The sequence below is a fragment of the Microcebus murinus genome, chromosome 19, assembly GCF_040939455.1.
Source record: "Microcebus murinus isolate Inina chromosome 19, M.murinus_Inina_mat1.0, whole genome shotgun sequence".
Classification (NCBI taxonomy): Eukaryota; Metazoa; Chordata; class Mammalia; order Primates; family Cheirogaleidae; genus Microcebus; species Microcebus murinus.
Window position 1 is genome coordinate 14,754,459 of NC_134122.1, and position 18,370 is coordinate 14,772,828.

General features: G+C 43.0%; 1 protein-coding gene across 1 annotated transcript in view; it reads right to left on the minus strand.

Annotated features, from left to right (window-relative positions):
• Window positions 1-14,169, minus strand: part of BMERB1 (bMERB domain containing 1) — a 107,135-nt gene extending 92,966 nt beyond the window's left edge. The window contains exon 1 of the mRNA XM_012790218.2: window positions 13,910-14,169. Coding sequence (XP_012645672.1) covers window positions 13,910-14,015 — 106 coding nt within the window. The 5' untranslated portion in view covers window positions 14,016-14,169. The remainder of the gene's footprint in view (window positions 1-13,909) is intronic.
• Window positions 14,170-18,370: the final 4,201 nt, after the last annotated feature.

Below are 18,370 nucleotides of genomic sequence, written 5' to 3' on the forward strand. Positions count from 1 at the left end.
GAGACAGAGTGCAAGAATTTTGTCTTCCAAAACAGAGATGCTGTTATTAATACATATTTTCCTCCCTCAATGACACCCTAAGACAACTATTACTGCTCTAATTGTGTTCCTTTTTAACAGCTGTATAACCTTTCCCAGTGGATGTACACTAACTAATTCAACCATTCTTCTCCTGATGGGTCTTCACTTTGTGTCCAGTTTTTGTTGTTGTTTGTACACAGGTCTTTGCATGCTCATGTTTTTTATTTCTGCTGGATAAAGTCCCAAGAGTGGGATTGCTGGGTCAAAGAACAGGAATATTTTACATTTTAATGGGTGTTATCTGATTGCTTTACCAAAAAGGATTGCAACACTCAGCAGTGTCTCAGAAGACCTTGTTCTCTGCATGAAATTAAAAAGCTTTTTAAAGGGACCAGTATATTTAACATGGCCTTGTCTTCATTGTTTCTGAAGGGTGTGACTGACTCTGACCGGAGCCTCACCAGTGCTGGCATCTAAGAATCAAGATGAGCCATACATAAAGCACCCAGTCCAGCCTGGACCCATCGCAACGTTGTCAGTGCACTGCTGGTTCCCAATAATGGTACCTATTCCTCCTACTTTGTATCTGATCTGAAAATCTTGTATTTTTTCCTCAAATCAGGAAAGCAAGAATGCTAATCTCACTGCAGCATTGGAACAAACCTTCTAAACCAAATGGGCAGGTGGTTCAGACCAACTGAGACTCCCACTAGCTTTATCTATTTTTTAGTTTAATGATTTTGAAGGTTTACAGAACATCATGAAATTGAAACCGACTTTACAAATCGATAAAGGGGTGCAAGGTGAGAACTGTGGTAAGGGCCTAGCTAAAAACAAGGCACAGACTTAGCTAAAAATAATAATAATAATTAGCCACTGTCCCCATTTGCTTCTCTGTCATTGCCACTCTGGAGCCACAAAGCTGGTGGCCATAAAGATTCTTAGCTGTCTCCATAGATAATAGCACCTTTTTGAAATCTAGGGGCAGTTTCTGAGCTATCTTCCAGGTCCCGAATTCCAGTGGAACGGCTGACTCGCCCAGACCAGAGGCCCGTATCAAGGAATTGACTCAACTGGTCTTGTGACCCCCACCCAAGAACCTGGTCAGCAAAGAAGAACAATTTCTACAACCCTATGGTTCTTCTCCAAACCCAGCCACCTAGCAGACCCAATTGCCTACGCCAAACTCTCTTTAAAAACCCATCTCCCGAATTTTCGGGGAGGTAAATTTGAGAAATTTCTCCTGTCCCCCTGCTATGACAAATTAAACTCTTTCTCTGCTGCAAACCCTGTTCTCTCAAGTGCATTGGCTTCTTCTTGAGCGGCAGGCAAATGAACCTGTTTGGGCAGCAGTAAAATCACTTGCACCTCAGTGACTGTGGATTGACAGCCATCCACGTGGCTACTACTGACTGAATGAGAGGCTTCTAAGTATTGGGTAACGTGATGGTCGCTGGACATTCAGCACTCAGTGGTGAACAGGACACCCAGGGTCTCTGTGGGCCCTGGCACTCACAGGAAGACAGAAGGAAATATTAGTAATTGTACCCAGTTTAGCCCATAAAACTTACTTTGATCCTGTTAATACTCATCTTCTCAAAGGCCTGCAAAAACACATCTGTAGCAAACAACTAAATTAATTTCTTGACAACATTTAGCTAAGAGGGCACTGGGTCAGCAATCTATCCTGAAATCTGTTTCTGAAGGACGGGGAGGGACGACATCACCTTGTGGGCTCCATGTTTTGCATAACTGGAAACAGAGACTATTCCCAGTAGGTCTTAAATCACCTGAGGACAGGGTCTGTATATACCTTACTCAAGGTACTACTGTCCTCTCAGGAGCTCAGCACAATACCTGGCATAGAAGAGGCCACCAGCAAATATGGATTGAATGGATAAATGGATGGATGGATGGATAGATGGTTGGATGGACGTATAGATGAATGAATGACTTATCTATTTGGGAATTTAAAATGAGCAGAGTAATTAGTATCATGCATTGTAGTCATTTTCCAATTGGATTTTACAGACATTCTTGTTACCATCTTGTAATGCAGTTGTTGTTTGTGCCCCTGTGAACCTTAGCCCAGTGGGAGCAGCCTGGACTCCTCCGTCCTGGCTCAGTCTTTAACTGGCTGCGCTGTGTACCTGGGGTAAGTCCATAACCTTTGTTTCTTCCATTTGCAAAGGGGCATGATGATACCTGTTCTTTGTCCTTTCTTATAAGGAGTAAATTAGAAAACATACAGGACGAGTAGAAATTGGCAAGAGCTCCACATATACAAGGGATCATTATTATTACTTCTCCCAGTACCCACAGTCCCTGTACCTCTTCAAACCCTATTGAAAGTGAGAGTGGGCAGTATTGATGTTGATGCTTTAAAATTGCTGAGTCCTCAGTCTAATAACAGGTTAATTCCTATATATCTCACTGCCAGCACTTGAAAGATGTTCTTTCCTTCCAAGATGTAATCAACTACTGTAGGATTTTCCCTCCAAGACACCTGATTAGCCCATTCCTTCCTCCAATCCCACTGCCACTGCCTTAGACCCCAGCCCTGCGACCTCATAATGGGATAATTCCAAAACCCTCTTAGTTGATCTTCTCACTCCCCGGGGCCTCTGCCCTTGCATCTCGTCTGCCACCATTGCCAGACAGGTCTTCCTAAAATGATACTCCTCTCCCTCTGTCCCTTGTCCTGCAGTGGCTCCAGATGACCAGCCTGTTTTTAATCTGCCCAAGTCGAGAGGCCCTGTTCAACCACCCTTGCATCTCACGACTCCTCCAGTGCAGCCAAGCTCATGCACGCCTCCAGCATATCCATATTCACTGTCACCTCCATTCTTTTCCTGAGGCTGGTCCACCCACTTTAACTTCCCTCTCTCCTCTCTCCAACTGTGCAAATACCACCCAGTTAAGGCCACCTGATATCCTGTTCTAACAACATCATTGCCACCATCTACTTGAGAGAGCACCAGGCTCTGTGTGAAGGGTTTTCGTATATTATGTCATTGAATCGTCTTCGTTACCCTATGAGGCAAGTCCTGTTATTATCCCTATAGATGAGAAGACAGAAATTCAGAGAGGTTAAGTAACCAGCCCAAGGTCCCACTGCTATTAAATGGTAAAGCCAGGATTCAAATGCAGGCAGAGCTCCTTCTTGCAAACATTACAGGAATCTGCCCCTATACTGTCCATGAAATCTTTCTTGATCATTCAAAGGAGGCCTTTCTCTGTGAAACTGCAAGTTGCCTTCAAAACAGAAAGGCTCTTCCTGCTGCATTTTTGTGAATGTCTTCAGCTCCCACTGCAATGTGACCCTGAAGGCACTTTGAAGTAGTAGGCACTTTGAGATGTAGTCCTCAAGTTTATAAGGGACGCATTTGTAATAGAAAAGGAAATTAATGAACCAGAGAACAGAATCAGTACTAAGGAACATAGAGACGGGTATCTCGCTGACATTATGCATCTGTATCAATGGCAGCCTCAACTCATCCTGGGAAATCAGAAAAGCAGCAGAACTAAGTCAACCTGTGCGGGGTTCAGAGGCCAGTTCTGCCACTTATTAGTGGGGGTGACACTGGGCAAACTGCTTAACCTCTCTGAGCGTCAGTTTCTTCTCTGTAAAACAGAGCAATAAATAGTTCCATTGCACTCATCTCACAGAATGTTTTGCATGAAACAAATTAGAGGCTGCATGCAAATCGTGTGCATACAGCAGGCACATAGGAAATGCTCCATGCATGTGATATCTTATAATCATTCCATATAACTTCCCTTAGAATCATTGTTTTTGCTCCTCTAATGGTCCCTGTGTGTAGAGGCATTTTAAGTAAAAAATAACCATTGATAAGCCTGACTCTGATTCATAAAACAAACTTTAATCTAGGAGTCTGGTCCTCAACCACCCCACTTAGACCCTGCAGGAAAGGTGCAGTTCAGTGGGGAGGTGAGCCTTCTTGTATCCAGCCTGCAGTGAACCTATGCTGTGCTCTGGTCTTGCCTCTCTCCCTAAGAACCTAAGAAGCATCACTAGCCTATTTGCAGTTCCCAGGTCAAATGTGCTGTTCCATGTCTCCGTGTCTTCACAAGTGCTGTTCCTCCTGCCTGAAGTGTTGTTCCCCTGCCCCCAACAATGATGAAATACTGTTTTTATATTTTCCAGTCACTTCCTCTCCTAGATCCCAAAACAGTACCTCAGTGCTTGAACCTAACATATATTTGTGTTATTGTATGCATTATACCTGTATTTTTATTTAAAATGTTTATTTTTTCTTCCACTTTCATTTCCTGAGATAGAGCAGGGACCTCTCTTAGGGGCCTGCCAGCTCTGCCCCCACCCAAGCATGGAAATAAAGGAAAAATCTCCAGTCCCTTCCAGAGAAATTCAGGGCACTTAGCTAGCCTTGAAAAGTACATGAGCTACCTACCTGGTAAGCAAGAAGATAATAACAATAGTCTCCCAAGCAAGCCAGTCACAAGGTGTTTTGCTTCCCTACAGAAACTAAAATATAGAAACCAAATATAACAATATAAGTTATTGAGTTGATTTTCAGAAACTCCTGCCAGATAAAGGGAAACCAATGACCTAACTCTGACTGCTGTTCTAGGTTATAAATTTCTTCCTGAGGGCCTTGGATAGAGCCACACCCACAGGCCAAACCAATGTATAATCTCCATGTACAGGTTTATGATTTTGCCTGCAACTTCTGCTTTCCTGAGTATCCCTGCCTTTAAAAACCCTTGCTTGTGAGCCATGGGGGAGTTTGGGTCTTAAGCACTAGCTTCCCCTACCCCTTGCTTTGAACCCTGCAATAAACACCCCTCTCTCCCACTGCAAATTTCAAACAGACCCCAGTTCAGTTTGATGACATTTTAAAAAAGCTTTTACATATAACTGACATGCAATAAACTGTACATATTTAAAGTGTTTAATTAGTTTGAACATATACACCCATAAAACCATCATCACAATCAAGATTGTGAACATATTCATCACCCTCAAAAGGACCTTCTTCAAGTCCTTTACTAATCAATTCCTCTCTCCTGTCCTCCCCAGCCTCAGGCAACCACTGTTCTACTTTTTGTCTCTGTAGATTAGTTTGCATTTTAAAATAATTCTATATCAATAGGATCATATAGTATGTACTCTTTTTTTTATGGCTTCTTTCAGCAGAATGATTTTGAGATGCATGCATGGTGTGGTGTATATCATTAATCCATTCCTTTTTACTGATGAGTCGTATTCCATTGTATGGAGATAACACATTTCAGCTGTTTCCAGTTTTGGCTATTCCAAATAAAGCTGCTATGAACATTTGTGTACAAATCTTCATACGAGGCCGGGCATGGTGGCTCACACCTGTAACCCTAGCACTCTGGGAGGCTGAGGGGAGCAGATGGCTCAAGGTCAGGAGTTCAAAACCAGCCTGAGCAAGAGCAAGACCCCGTCTTTACTATAAATAGAAAGAAATTAACTGGCCAACTAAAAATATATATAGAAAAAATTAGCCTGGCATGGTGGCACATGCCTGTAGTCCCAGCTACTTGGGAGGCTGAAGCAGGAGGATCACTGGAGCCCAGGAGCTTGAGGTTGCTGTGAGCTGGGATGATGCCAAAATGTCACCAAACTGAACTGAGGTCTGCTCACACGGCACAGTGAAGCCAGACACTGATGCTGAGATTTGCAGTGGGAGAGAGGGGTGTTTATTGCAGGTTTCGAAGCAAAGGGTAGGGGAAGCTAGTGCTTAAGACCCAAACTCCCCCATGGCTCACAAGCAAGGGTTTTTTAAGGTAGCACTCTAGCCTAGGCAACAGAGTAGACTCTGTCTCAAAAAAAAAAAATCTTCCTACAGACACATGTTCTCATTTCTCTTGAGTGAATACCTAGAAGTGCAGTGTCTGGGTCATATAATTGGTATATGTTTCGTTTTTTCTTTTTTGAAACAGGAGTCTCACTCACTCTTTTGCCCGGGTTAGAGTGCAGTGGCGTCAGCCTAGCTCACAGCAACCTCAAACTCCTGGGCTCAAGCAATCCTCCTGCCTCAGTCTCCTGAGTAGCTGGAACTACAGGCACGTTCCATGATGCCAGGCTAATTTTTCTATTTTTAGTAGAAACGAGGTCTCACTCTTGCTCAGGCTGGCCTTGAACTCCTGAGCTCAAGCATTCTTCCCGCCTCGGCCTCCCAGAGTGCTAGGATTATAGGTGTGAGCCTTCTTGTATGTGTGTAAATGTTAAGGAAATTGCTAAGCGATTCCCCTCCATGTTACATTCCCACCGGCAGAGCATGAGACTGCCGGATGCTCTACATCCTTGTCAGCACTTGCTATGGTCGGCCTTTACATCTTAGCCTTTCCAGTGGCTATGCAGTGATATCTTCTTGGGGTTTTCATTTTGTTTTTCCCTAATGATTAATGGTGATTCCACATATGTCTTTCCTTCTACTCTTTCTTGCTCACTCATCAAGGCTCGGCTCTTTGGGAAAGCTTTCAGAAACTCCAAGATTGGGCTAAGCCTCTCCTCTGTGATCCCTCTGCCCAAGCTCCTGCTTTTTACCCACCTTTATTGAGCTCACCTTTTTATGTGTCTGTCACCATAGCTGCAAAGACAATAATAATCAACATTTACCAAATATGTGTCATGGGCTGGCCTCTGCGCTCATTGATTTCTGTTCTGTATCTTAAGGAATTCTCAGAGTAAATCCAAAGTAGACACTACTACTGTCCTATTTTACAGATGCAGAAACCAAAGCTCAACGGGTAAAATAATTCGTGCCAGGCCCACAGCCAGCACATGGCAGAGCCAGGCCTCAAAGTAAAGGTTCTCCGACTCTAAAGCCCACACTTGTAGGCAACACACTCCACTGTCTGCTCTTCAGTGGTGGGGCCACCACATGCTATTCCTACTTTGACCACCAGCTCCTCCCACACAGCCTCTCGGGCATTTCTTAATAAATATTGTCAGCTAAACTGAGCTGAGCATTAATATTGCATGTCACTAAATGTTACACACACATACACACACACACACACACATATAAATGTCATGTACATTCCAGCATAGGGATTAAAGGAATCACTATGCCCATTTTATAGATGAAGAAACTGAGGTTTAGGGAAGTTAGGCAAATTGCCCAAGACCACAGTTCTGGAAAGCAGCACAGGGAGAAATGGAACACAGCTGGACAGAGAACTTCTTAAGGGTGGGGTCTGGGCCCTCTCCATCTCTGTCCCTTTAAAGCTAGCACATAGCAGGCACTCGAGCCTATTCAACATGTGAACAGTGAAGCAATGATGAATTGCATGGCAAGTATCCACTGCTTTCAAGTGGTGTTCTGAAAGGCTACACTAAAAGAACTTCTGCCTGTGCTGGCTTCCAACCCGCAGGCTCATCCAGATGACAGATTCACAGGAATGAACCAGACAGACCCAGAGTCCCATGACAGAAGAGCCTACAGACCCAGATTGCTTTAAGCCAAGAGGAAAGAAACAGGGCAGGGAAAGCCAGTGCCTGGACCTTGGCTTTTGATAGCTCCAGTTCCCTGCCCAGGGCTGGCAGCTCACCTGAGATGCCCTTCCGTCCTCTCTTCACCTTCTGAAACTTTGCTTAGCCTTCAGGCCCAGTGCAAACACTCCTTCTCTTTGCTGTTGGCCTGGAATTTCCCAGTAAGAGCCAATCTCTTCTCGTTTCCCACTTGTAATCTCACTTAGAGTGTGTTACATTCTACTGCTATAATAAGTTATGGTGTTCTTTATAGCCATGTCTCCCACTCCCCAAATCTTAAGCTTTTTGAGAGTGCATACTGGGTCTTATTCCATCTCTAATCTCTGCAGCATCTAGCACTGACCCCAGAATAACAGACATTGGACAGGAACATGAGGAGTCAGGGAGGGCTTAGAATCAGGCTCCAGGTCTGCCACCTACTACTGTGTTTCCCCGAGAATAAGACCTCCTCACAAAATAAGCCCTAGCAGGATTTCTAATAATTTGTGCAATAGAAGCCCTACCCAGAAAATAAGACCTAGTGATGGGCGTGGCTATGCAGCGTATCTGCACAACCCATGCATTTCGAGGAGCTGTAAAGACAATGAGCAGCCCTTCTCATCTGCCCCATGAGAGCTCTATTGCTCGACATGAGAGATTGGGGCCAATGGTTCTAAAGAAAATAGAGTCGCAAGAAATTCAGGATGGAATTCAGGGTTTGGAGAGTTATGATGATGTTCCAGAAGAAGACGACTTAACTATATTTGAATAAATGTAGACTGTTGTACCAGACTTAAAAAAAAGAATACATCCCCTAAAAATAAGCCCTAGGGTGTCTTCTTGAGGAAAAATAAATATAAGACCCTGTCTTATTTTCAGGGAAACACAGTAGTTTTATCACTTTCAACAGGTTTCTTTGCCTCCCTACACCTCAATTTCCCCGTGTGTAAAATGGGAATAATAATTCTGCCTATGTCATAGGATTGTTATAAGAATTCAATAAGTTCAAGTTCATAGCTAAAACTCATTGAACTGCTATTATTATTAATAGGTGTTTAATAATAAATAAGAGACCAAGAATAAGCGTGACTGATTTTTTTCCTTTGGTTAACACACATAAGAAGAAAACTCCCTACCATTCTACCCAGCAAAAAAAGAAGAAAATTCTTGCAAGAATGAAACATAAAATTATGAACAAGCACAGAGAAATGTAAATAATTGGGTTTGTTCAGAGTACATACAAGATCCCATCATATTCATAATCTTTACATCCCTGCTATTATGGGTCTGCAATAATTTACACAGTCATTTACCTACCCAGGGAGAGTTCTTAACCAGCTGTATCAGTCAGTTTTGCATTCCTATTAAGGAATGCCTGAGGCTGAAAAAAGAGGCTAATTCAGCTCACAGTTCTGCAGACTACACAAGAAGCATCATGCCAGCATCTACTCTGGCTCCAGGGAGCTTCCTGTCAAGGTGGAAGGTGAAGGGGGAGCAGGCATGTCACATGGCAAGTGGAGGGGGTGCCAGGCTCTCATGGGGAGGGCAACCAGCCATTCCGTGAGGGATCCGCCCCCATGACACAAACACCTCCCACTTGGCCCCACCTCCAACACTGAGGATCAAATTTCAACATGAGATTTGGACAAGTCAAACATCCCAACCATATCGCCAGGTGCTCAGTTTCCCAGAAGACTGCCCACGTGGCCTTCACTCTTGTCACCTCTTTCACACTCAGTGAAATTCCCAACACTTATCCAAAACGGAATGAATTAGGAAAGAACCAGGGACTATATGGAATGCTGTTTACACTGATTCTCACTTGCTCCTGTATGGCTTAGTCTCCATCCCGGTAGCTAACGTAACCTTTTGAAAACAAAACCAGCTCATGTTAGTTGCTTGCTTAAAATTCTTCAGCAGTTTCTTCTGCAATGAGAATAAATTCCAGACTTTTTTTTAACCATGACCTACAAAGCCCTACCTAGTCTGGCTCGTCTCTGATTCATCTCCACTGTCTCCCTGACTCACTGGGTTCCAGCCACCCTGGCCTTCTGTCTCTTCCTCCAACACACCAAGGGCTTTTACATTTACTGCCTGGATTCCTGCTATTTACACCGAAATGTCACCTCCTTAGAGGAGCATTTCCTAAACATCAGATGAAAAATATCCCTTCCTTTTTAATTCTCATGCAATACTTATCAGGATCTGAACTGTCTTACTTGTCTGCTTAATGTATTATTGGACACCCTCACTCTCAACCTATGTCCTGATTTTCCCTAAATAGAAACTTCACGTGGGCAGGGACTTTGTCTTGCTCAACACTATAGCAAAAGGCATCTTGTCTTTGTGTCTCCCTCAGTTAATTACAGCTGGTTGAAAGCAGCCTATAAACCACTGCCTGGCAGTTATAGAGCACTCAATACCTATTTATTGAATGAATAAATGGGATTTGGGGGGCAGAAGATGGCTGTTTTTCATTTTTCATTTTTAGGTTTCAGACAAATTTCAATTTTTTACAAAGCAAACATATGATTTCTATATTTAAAAAATAATGCTAAAACAAAATAATAAAATTAGCATGCTTAATCAAACAGGTGAAGATAATACAAAACCTCACCCAAGAATCTATTATATACAGTGCCAACAAATTCATATTATTTCAGTTTCCACACTGTTTATTAACCTGAAACATTGGGCAGTTTAATGATCTGCTTGCTAGTGAGTACACAACCTTGGACTTTTAAATAAGAATCATCTCCCCTGGGTTTATAGAAAGATTGCTGTTTGAGCTTTCCAGTTTATTCCAATCTCCTACTCACAGAGCATTTATTTCTACCTCTGTGGCTTTGTTGATGCTATTCCCTGTCCTGGTATTCTCTTCCCTTCTGTCCCCTCCTCCCCTACTTCCTCTGTCCAAAATCTCCGTCATCTTTTAGGGTACATCCAATCTACCAAGAAATGACCACAACAACAGACAACTGTATTTTTTAAAAGCTCTGCGCTTTTTCAAAAGGCACCTTGTCTTTGTGTCTCCCTCAATTAATTACAGTCTGTTGCAAGCAGTATTTTTATATATCTAACCACACTGAAATGTCACCATACATTTTCCAACTGAGGAAAACAAACCTCACTGCTTGCAGAAAAATGCCATCACCCATGGATGGGAGCAATTGCTTGGAATCTTTCTCAAACAAGAAAATACTAGGTTTGTAAGGATGCAAAAGCCTTTCTCTACATGAGGAAGGCAGTACAGACACAGTAGTCGTTATCCAGAATGTACAAAGAAACAGAAGCAATAAAAAGCTGTAACGGACAAGCTTGGAATAATCTCCTCAAATATTGTTGGGTGCCATTCTCTTTTGTCCTACAATGACAATCATTCTGCATTGATTGAGTGCTTACAGTGTGCCAGGCACTGTGCTAAATTTGTTATATGCATGATCTCATTTAATCTTCCCAGAGACCCAAGTGTTCATTACTACTATTATACCCATTTCACAGATGAGGCAACTGACACACAGACAAGTTCAACAATTTTCCCAGGGTGACAAACCTACAAGCTTTTAGAGCTGGTTTGAACTCATTTCACCTGACTTCAAAACTCCCATTCTTTAATACTATTACTATTACTATAGCACATTACATGTCTTTTATCTAAAAACTATAGTTAAAACTAGAAATAGCCGTTAACATAACCTTAACTAAAAACGATCAGTTCTGCAATCTTTCTCCCCTTTACAATTCTTTTAACTTTACACATACTCAGTGTTTAACATAAAATCTTTAAATATGTGTGGAAATTAAAGAGAGCATGCCTTCTTTTTAAGGAGCATTTCATGCATTCCAATGTTGCCTTGGCAAATGTTATGCCATAGAAACAATAGTAGTAATTTTCACACTTCATTAATAAATAAATGGAGGCCCCAGACGTTGTAGAATGGATTCACAGATACTCCTCGAGTTGAAAGAGTGTTCCAAGAAAGCTTTGATCAAAAAATGCCTGGTTGCAGACAACAGTCTAGAGATCGGAACTTGCCAGATGCAAGATTCAAAAGTGGGATCAGTACTTTAAGAAGATTTCAAGTTTGAATAGGTAAAAAGGGAAGGAAAAAAAACAGATTTGTGGAATCCATGCAAAAGCAGATAGAAACCGTGCTCTTGTACTTGGCTAGGATGCAAGACTCAGAGTCTTTGATGGTTTGGAACAGAGAGGATGAGAAAGCCTTTCTGCCAAACTTTGAACAGTGTGCACCTAGAACTCACAAGTACAAACATTTCAGGAGCTAGACTGCTACACAGTGGGTCCTTACTGCAATTTCCCTACAGGTTTGAAATTCTCCTAATAAAATGGCAAGAAAATAAAAAGATGGAAGAGAGTTATTGGGGAACTGACCAACACTGTAGGTTTGTTTAGTCTAGGGTGTTGCTTTATGCAATTCCTTGCAGAGGATAAAAGCAGGTTCCTTTTGTACATGTTGTACCAATAACATAATAGAAGCAACTGTTATGTGTTGAGCTCTACATACGCTGTCTTATTTGATATTCACAATAAAGCCATACAGCAGGTACCACCATCATCTTCATTTTCAGAAAACAGAGGCAGAATAAGGGTTAGAAATGTTCTGAAAGTCACATAGCCAGCAAGGGACTGAGCGAGGATTCAAACCAGTGATTCTTTGAACAGCTCCTACTCTGCGTGAACCCAGCATTGGCCCACTATGAGCTCCAGAGACCAACAGGGCTGCCATATATTTATAAAATCACTGAACCATGATCTGGGACTCTTTCAACAGACTTAGGAAGGTTCCTGAAACCATGAAAGCAAAAAACCTTTTCATTAAAAGCAGGGGCTCTGGAGACCAACAAATCTGGGTTCAAATCCCAGCTCTCCCACTTATCAGATCTAACAAGCCCTAGGGGATTTTTTATTATTATTTCAGAATATTATGGGAGTACAAGGCCCTAGGTTTTTGATCTGTGCAAAGACAGTGGTAATACTCACCTCAGGAAGTGATTTGGGGGATTAAATGAGATGATGCATGTGAAGTTCTTAGTACATGGTAATCTAGCAAATGAAAGGCAGCAAATTGTTGATATTATTTGGAGCTTGTAAGAAATGGAGACTTTCAGCCCTGATGTTATGCCAAAGGGTTTGGAAAGGATGACATAGAAGGCAGGACCAAGATTTTAAAAAAAAAAAGGAGAAAGAAAAAACAAAAGAAGGAAAAAGGTTGGGAGCCCTATAGTATCCATCATAGCAGGTGAGGAACTAAGACATTTGGTTGCGATCTCAACTTGAATCCATCAGAATCAGAACACACCTGAGCCATTCTAGGAAGATTTTTCTCAATTCATAATTACAAGTATAGAGAAAGCACACACATGCGGGCACACACACAGTTTTCTACCAGGTGAAGACGGGAAAAGAGCACATTCACAATACTTTAGCCCAACACAGCTTAGAGATCGGTGCTGGGGAACACAGCTAAGTAAGCACAGTGACCCAGAGCTAGGCAGAAAGCTGCAGGGTCCCCGACAAGGACGAGAGGGCCTTTCCCAGTCTAGCAGAAGGCACACGCTAGGGTCACTGGGAGGCCCCCTGGGTTTGCAGGGACAGTGGTGACCCTGAAGCCACCACCACCACCCCACGCTGCCTCTACACTTCGAGGGCAGGAGTTTCAACTATTCCGTCCTAATAATTAAAAATGAAAACGCTTCGTTTGTTTGGAAATGTCGTTAACACCAAAACACCACGGAGAGAACCAGTAAATACAACCAGGCAGTTTCGGAACCGCCTTCTAGGACCGTCCCCACACCAAAGACTCGAATTGAGTCGAGGGAGAAAGGAGAAGGATGTGCTCACGGTTCATCTTCCCCAAATCCTCCCCCGCGCCGCCCGCCCGGACCCAGAGAAGGCGGGGGAGGGAAGCTGGGGATTTCAGGTGCGCCCCGAACCTCGCGCTGGGGGGCAGCAAGAGGCACCCACCCCAGCGACACTCCCCCTCTCCAGGGACCTGGGCGCGTTCCAGGACGGACCTGCGGCCCCAGCGACCTGGCGCATCCCGGGCGGGGAAAGCATCCTCCTCCCAAGGCTGCGGGAAAAGCCCCGCTTCCCAGGCGCAGCTGCGAGCTGACGGAGCCGGGACTCCCGAGTGCAGCCCAGGCTCCTGGCTCAGCAGCCCGGCCGATCCCGAGCCTCCCCGGGAAGCCCAGCCCGGAGGGTGCCCCCTTTGTTCGCGGGGAGAGCGCGCCGCCACGCCGCGCCGCGCCTCCCCCGGCGCCCAGAGCCCCGCCGCGGGGGCGCCTCCCCGCGTCCGCCCCGTGCGCTCCCCGCGCGCCCGCGACCACCGGCCGCAGCGCACCGGTCCCCGACGGTCCCCCGCCCGCCGCCGGCGTACTCACTTCTCCCCAGTCCCTCCGCTTTCCACGCCGTCTCCTCCACAGCCCCATAGCGCCTCAGCGGCTTCTCGGCTTCCAGGTGTGTGGACAAGGATTGCTTTAACTCCATCGCCGGTCCCCGCGGGCAGGTCGACGGGGCTCCCTTTACTCCATCCCCGCCGCCGGCGGCAGGCAGGGAGGCGGCTCCAGCCAGCGGCGCTTCAAGGGGCCGAGCGCTCGTGACGCGCCTCCATCTCCGCCGCCGCCGGCGCCCGGGAGCGCAGGCTGGTACAGCCGGGAGGGGGAGGGACGCGGGGCGCGTGCGCAGTGCGGGCTTGGGGGGCCGGCTAGGGGGCTGGGTAGCCAGAAAGAGGGGCAGGTGATAACTCTGAGAAGAACAACAATCAAAACACTAAAATAAAACCAACCTAAAAGAAGTAAGAACAAGGCCCCTGCCCAGTCTGGAGCCGGTGGCGATGCTTTGCGTGGGGCTGGTACTAGGGGTGGCTTGTGGTCTGTCAGCGGGCTGCCAGCCTTCGAGTGGCATTGGTGAGCCCATCTCCATCTGTGGGCGATGGATCCATCTTCATGGGGACTATGCAGATCTGCAGATTCTGTGCTAGGCTGAGTGTGTTTTTGTGACCATCTCTGTACCTGTGTGTATAATTTGAAACGAGACAGTGGATTCCTGTGTCGGTTCTGTATGAGTTTGCATGGACTTAGAGAGAGGGAGAGATGAAAATATTTTGGACACAGGTATAACAAAGCTGTTTGGAACATGGGTCTTTACTTTCCCAAAACCCAGAGGTTTTTCTTACTAACAGAACATAGCAGGTTAAAAAGATACAGAGTAAAATCAGTAGCTAGATTGATAAAAATTAGTACTATCTCTTGAATGACAACTAGGTGCAAAACACTTCCCAATAACTCTGTGAAACATGATTTCATTAGCCTTGATTTACAGAAGATGAATCTGGGGTGCAGATTAATTAAGTTATTTGCCCCAACTCCCACATTTACTAAGTGGCCTGGCCAGCACTTGAATCCAGGCAATTTGAATCAACATTTAGCCTCTTTATTATACTGACTTTCTAGACTGCACAGTTAAGGTGCTTCGTATCAGGCAGGGGGAAAAAAGGCTCTATAGAACATGGGTGGGTTCTTTGTTGTTTGTTGTTGTTTTGAAATGTCATCTTGTGTGCCTATAGTCCTAGCTACTCTGGAGGCTGAGGCAGAAGGATCACTTGAGCCCAGGAGTTGGAAGCTGCAATGAGCTGTGGTCACATCTCTGCACTCCAGCCAGGGTGGCAAGACCCCTTCTCAAGAAAGAAAAGAAAAGAAATAGAAAACTAAGAAACAATAGAGAGGATCAACAAAACCAAAAGCTGATTCCTTGGGGGAAAAAGTAAGAAGGCAAGCCTCTCAAGATTCATGAAAATCACTCATGAGGAGTAATATTATGAATGAAAAGGGAGACACGAATGAAAAGGGAGTACAATATAATAAGATTTTTAAAATTTAGTCACAATGGATAATTTTCTCTTAAAAACTATCAAAATGTATTTAAAAATAAAAAAGCAAGTCAATAACTATTGCAAAACTTTAATTTTTAATATAGAATTTTATTTCCCTCCCAGTCCCACAAAGGCAACAGGCCCAGAGAGTTTTATAGGTGAATTTTACCAAATAACAGATAATCCTTATTTTATAAACATGGTTTTAGAGCTCATTTCATAAGGATTGTATGACCTTGATACCAAAACTAGATACAAATTATACAATAAAAAAATTTTAGAATGATCTCACCTATGAACGCAAGTACAAAAATTCTAAATAAAAATACATCATGAACAAATAGGGTATACTTCCAAAATGGAATGTGGCCCAGTATCAGAAAATTCATTGATATAGTATACCAAATTAGCAGATTAAAGGAGAAAACTACTTGGAGAAAACTAAAGGAGAAAACTACTATGTCAATGAATAGAGAAAAAGCATTTGAAAAAAAAATTAGCAGTCATCATACCTATGTTGTTTTTCTTGGCAAACTAAGAGTAGAAGGATATTTTCCTAACCTTCTAGACAGTAACTATTAAAAATCTACAGCAATTATCACATTTACAGTTGAACTTCTAGTGGCATCTTCAGTGAAGTGAAGAACAAAACAAGGATGCCTACAATCTCTACTTCTGGGAGGTCCTAGCCTAGTTATTTAATAGATAAGAAAAATTAATGAAGTATAAGAATTGAAACAGAAGAAACAAAATTTTATTTTCAGACAATACAATCTCCTACATAAAAATGCAAGCAAGTCCACAGCTAACCTATTAAAATGAATAAGAGCAGGATTTTGGAAACAAGATAAAACATACAAGAATTGTAGCATTTCTATATGACATTAATCAAACTTAAAATATGATCATAATAGCCCCAAAAAAACTTTGAGGAGAAAATTATTATTTTGTGTCACCTAAGACAATGAATTAATTAGTTAACTAGTTTTGCATTTCATTATTAAGCAACATAAAAAAAAAAGAGCTGAAAAAAATGAATCTTCCATGTTCAAGGGTAAAAAGACTCAGTATCATAAAGGTGAAAATTCTCTTCCATGACAGTCCACTTTAAATCTCAGTAGGGAAGAGGATTATAAAATAAACATCAACAAACTGATTCAAAAATTACATGGAAGAACAAAGGGCCAGAAGTAGGCAAGACAGTGTTGAGGAAAATTAACAAGGTAGCAAGAACCTAACTACAAGATATCAAAACCTATTGTAAAGCCTTAAGACATCAGAAGAAAATTGAGACCCCCAAAATAGACCGAAACATATTTGCAAATTTGAGCTGTGACAGAGAAAGTGTTACAAATCAGTACAGAAAGAATGGACTACTCAATAAATGGTGTTGAGATATTCACCTAACTATGGAAAACTAAAATAAGCATTTCACCTTTATACTTCCTTTTTTGTATTTGTTTGTGTGTTTGTTTTTGAGATGGGATCTCCATACGTTGCCCAGGCTGGCTTCCAACTCCTAGGCTCCAGCAATCCTTCACACCTCAGCCTCCCAAATAGCTGGAATTACAGGCCCTACAATGTGATCTTGATCATGTTAATTATCTCATGGAATGATAATGGTAGGAATTCAATGAAAAATACTGTGATTCAAATTTGATGTGTTCACATATATATACCCCTATGTACACATATTCACGTAAACACTGAAATGACATATGCCAAAATGTTGATAGTGACTGCCTATGGATATCATAATAATAAATGTTTTGTTTGTATTCTCCAGTGGTCCTACAAGGTGTATGTATTATTTTTATAATCAGAAAAGAATCAGCAATGTTTTTAATGCATGATGAATAGATGCACAAAAATATTAACAGTGTTTGTTTCTAGAGTGGAGATTTGGGGGAGATATTTTCCTTTTTAATTTTCTGAATTTTTCAACCATCTATCCTGAGCTCATGTTGTCTTGTGATTTATAAAAGAATAAATTCAGTTTCTAAAAATCTGTGAGTAATACACTTCTGTAATCCTAGAGGACAAAACTATCTCTGCCACCGCAGTGCCTGGAACCCTGTCTGTTTGCATTACTTTAGGGTGATAATGCTTCAAGTTCAATAACGGGCTGAAGTAACCATCTGCATGGAATTATTAAGTGGTTCCCCAGCCCTGGCTCTTTGTCCTGGCTTGGTGCCTCGGCTCTGCTGGGAATGCCAAAAACTTGCAGGGATGCTGGGTGATTACAAAGAGCCAGGACAGCGGGGGCCAGTGCAAGAACTGTCATTTTGGTTGATTGAAGGGGAAAATAATGCAATATCATCTTGGTAATTTGATGCTCTATCCAGAATGTTGACATTTCCAAACGTACCTGATGCTGAGCTCATCAGAATCGCATGGTGTTCAAAAATATGGGCTTTAAAATTCAGACGATCTGAGTTTGAGCCCTGTCTCTGCCACCTGCCAGCTGTGTGACCTTGTGTGATGTGTTGCTTAATCTCTCTAAGCTTCATTCTTTTTGTCTTTAAGATTCTAATGGCACCACCTATCCCAGAGGACTGTTGTGATGATTAAATGAGATAATACATGACTATAAATAGGAGGGCCTCAGTACAAGTTAATATCATCATCCTCATCGAATCAAAGCACTATGCTATTGTTTCCCTCTGACCACAGCCTGTCACCCACCCACACATTGTGATTATGAAAACCATGGGAACCACCAGAAAGGAACTTACCTATGACTCAACAAGAAGTCTAATACAGAGGGAGAAAAATCGTGCAGGGACCCAAGGAAATATAAGAGGTGTTGCTTCTAGAAAGTGGTACTTCTAGAAACTATGGTTTGAATGAAAAGAAATATTAATTTTAAGATTCTGAAGAGAATGCCCTAGAGGTTAAGACTGTAGCTCTAGACCGGGTGCGGTGGCTCACGCCTGTAATCCTAGAACTCTGGGAGGCCGAGACGGGCGGA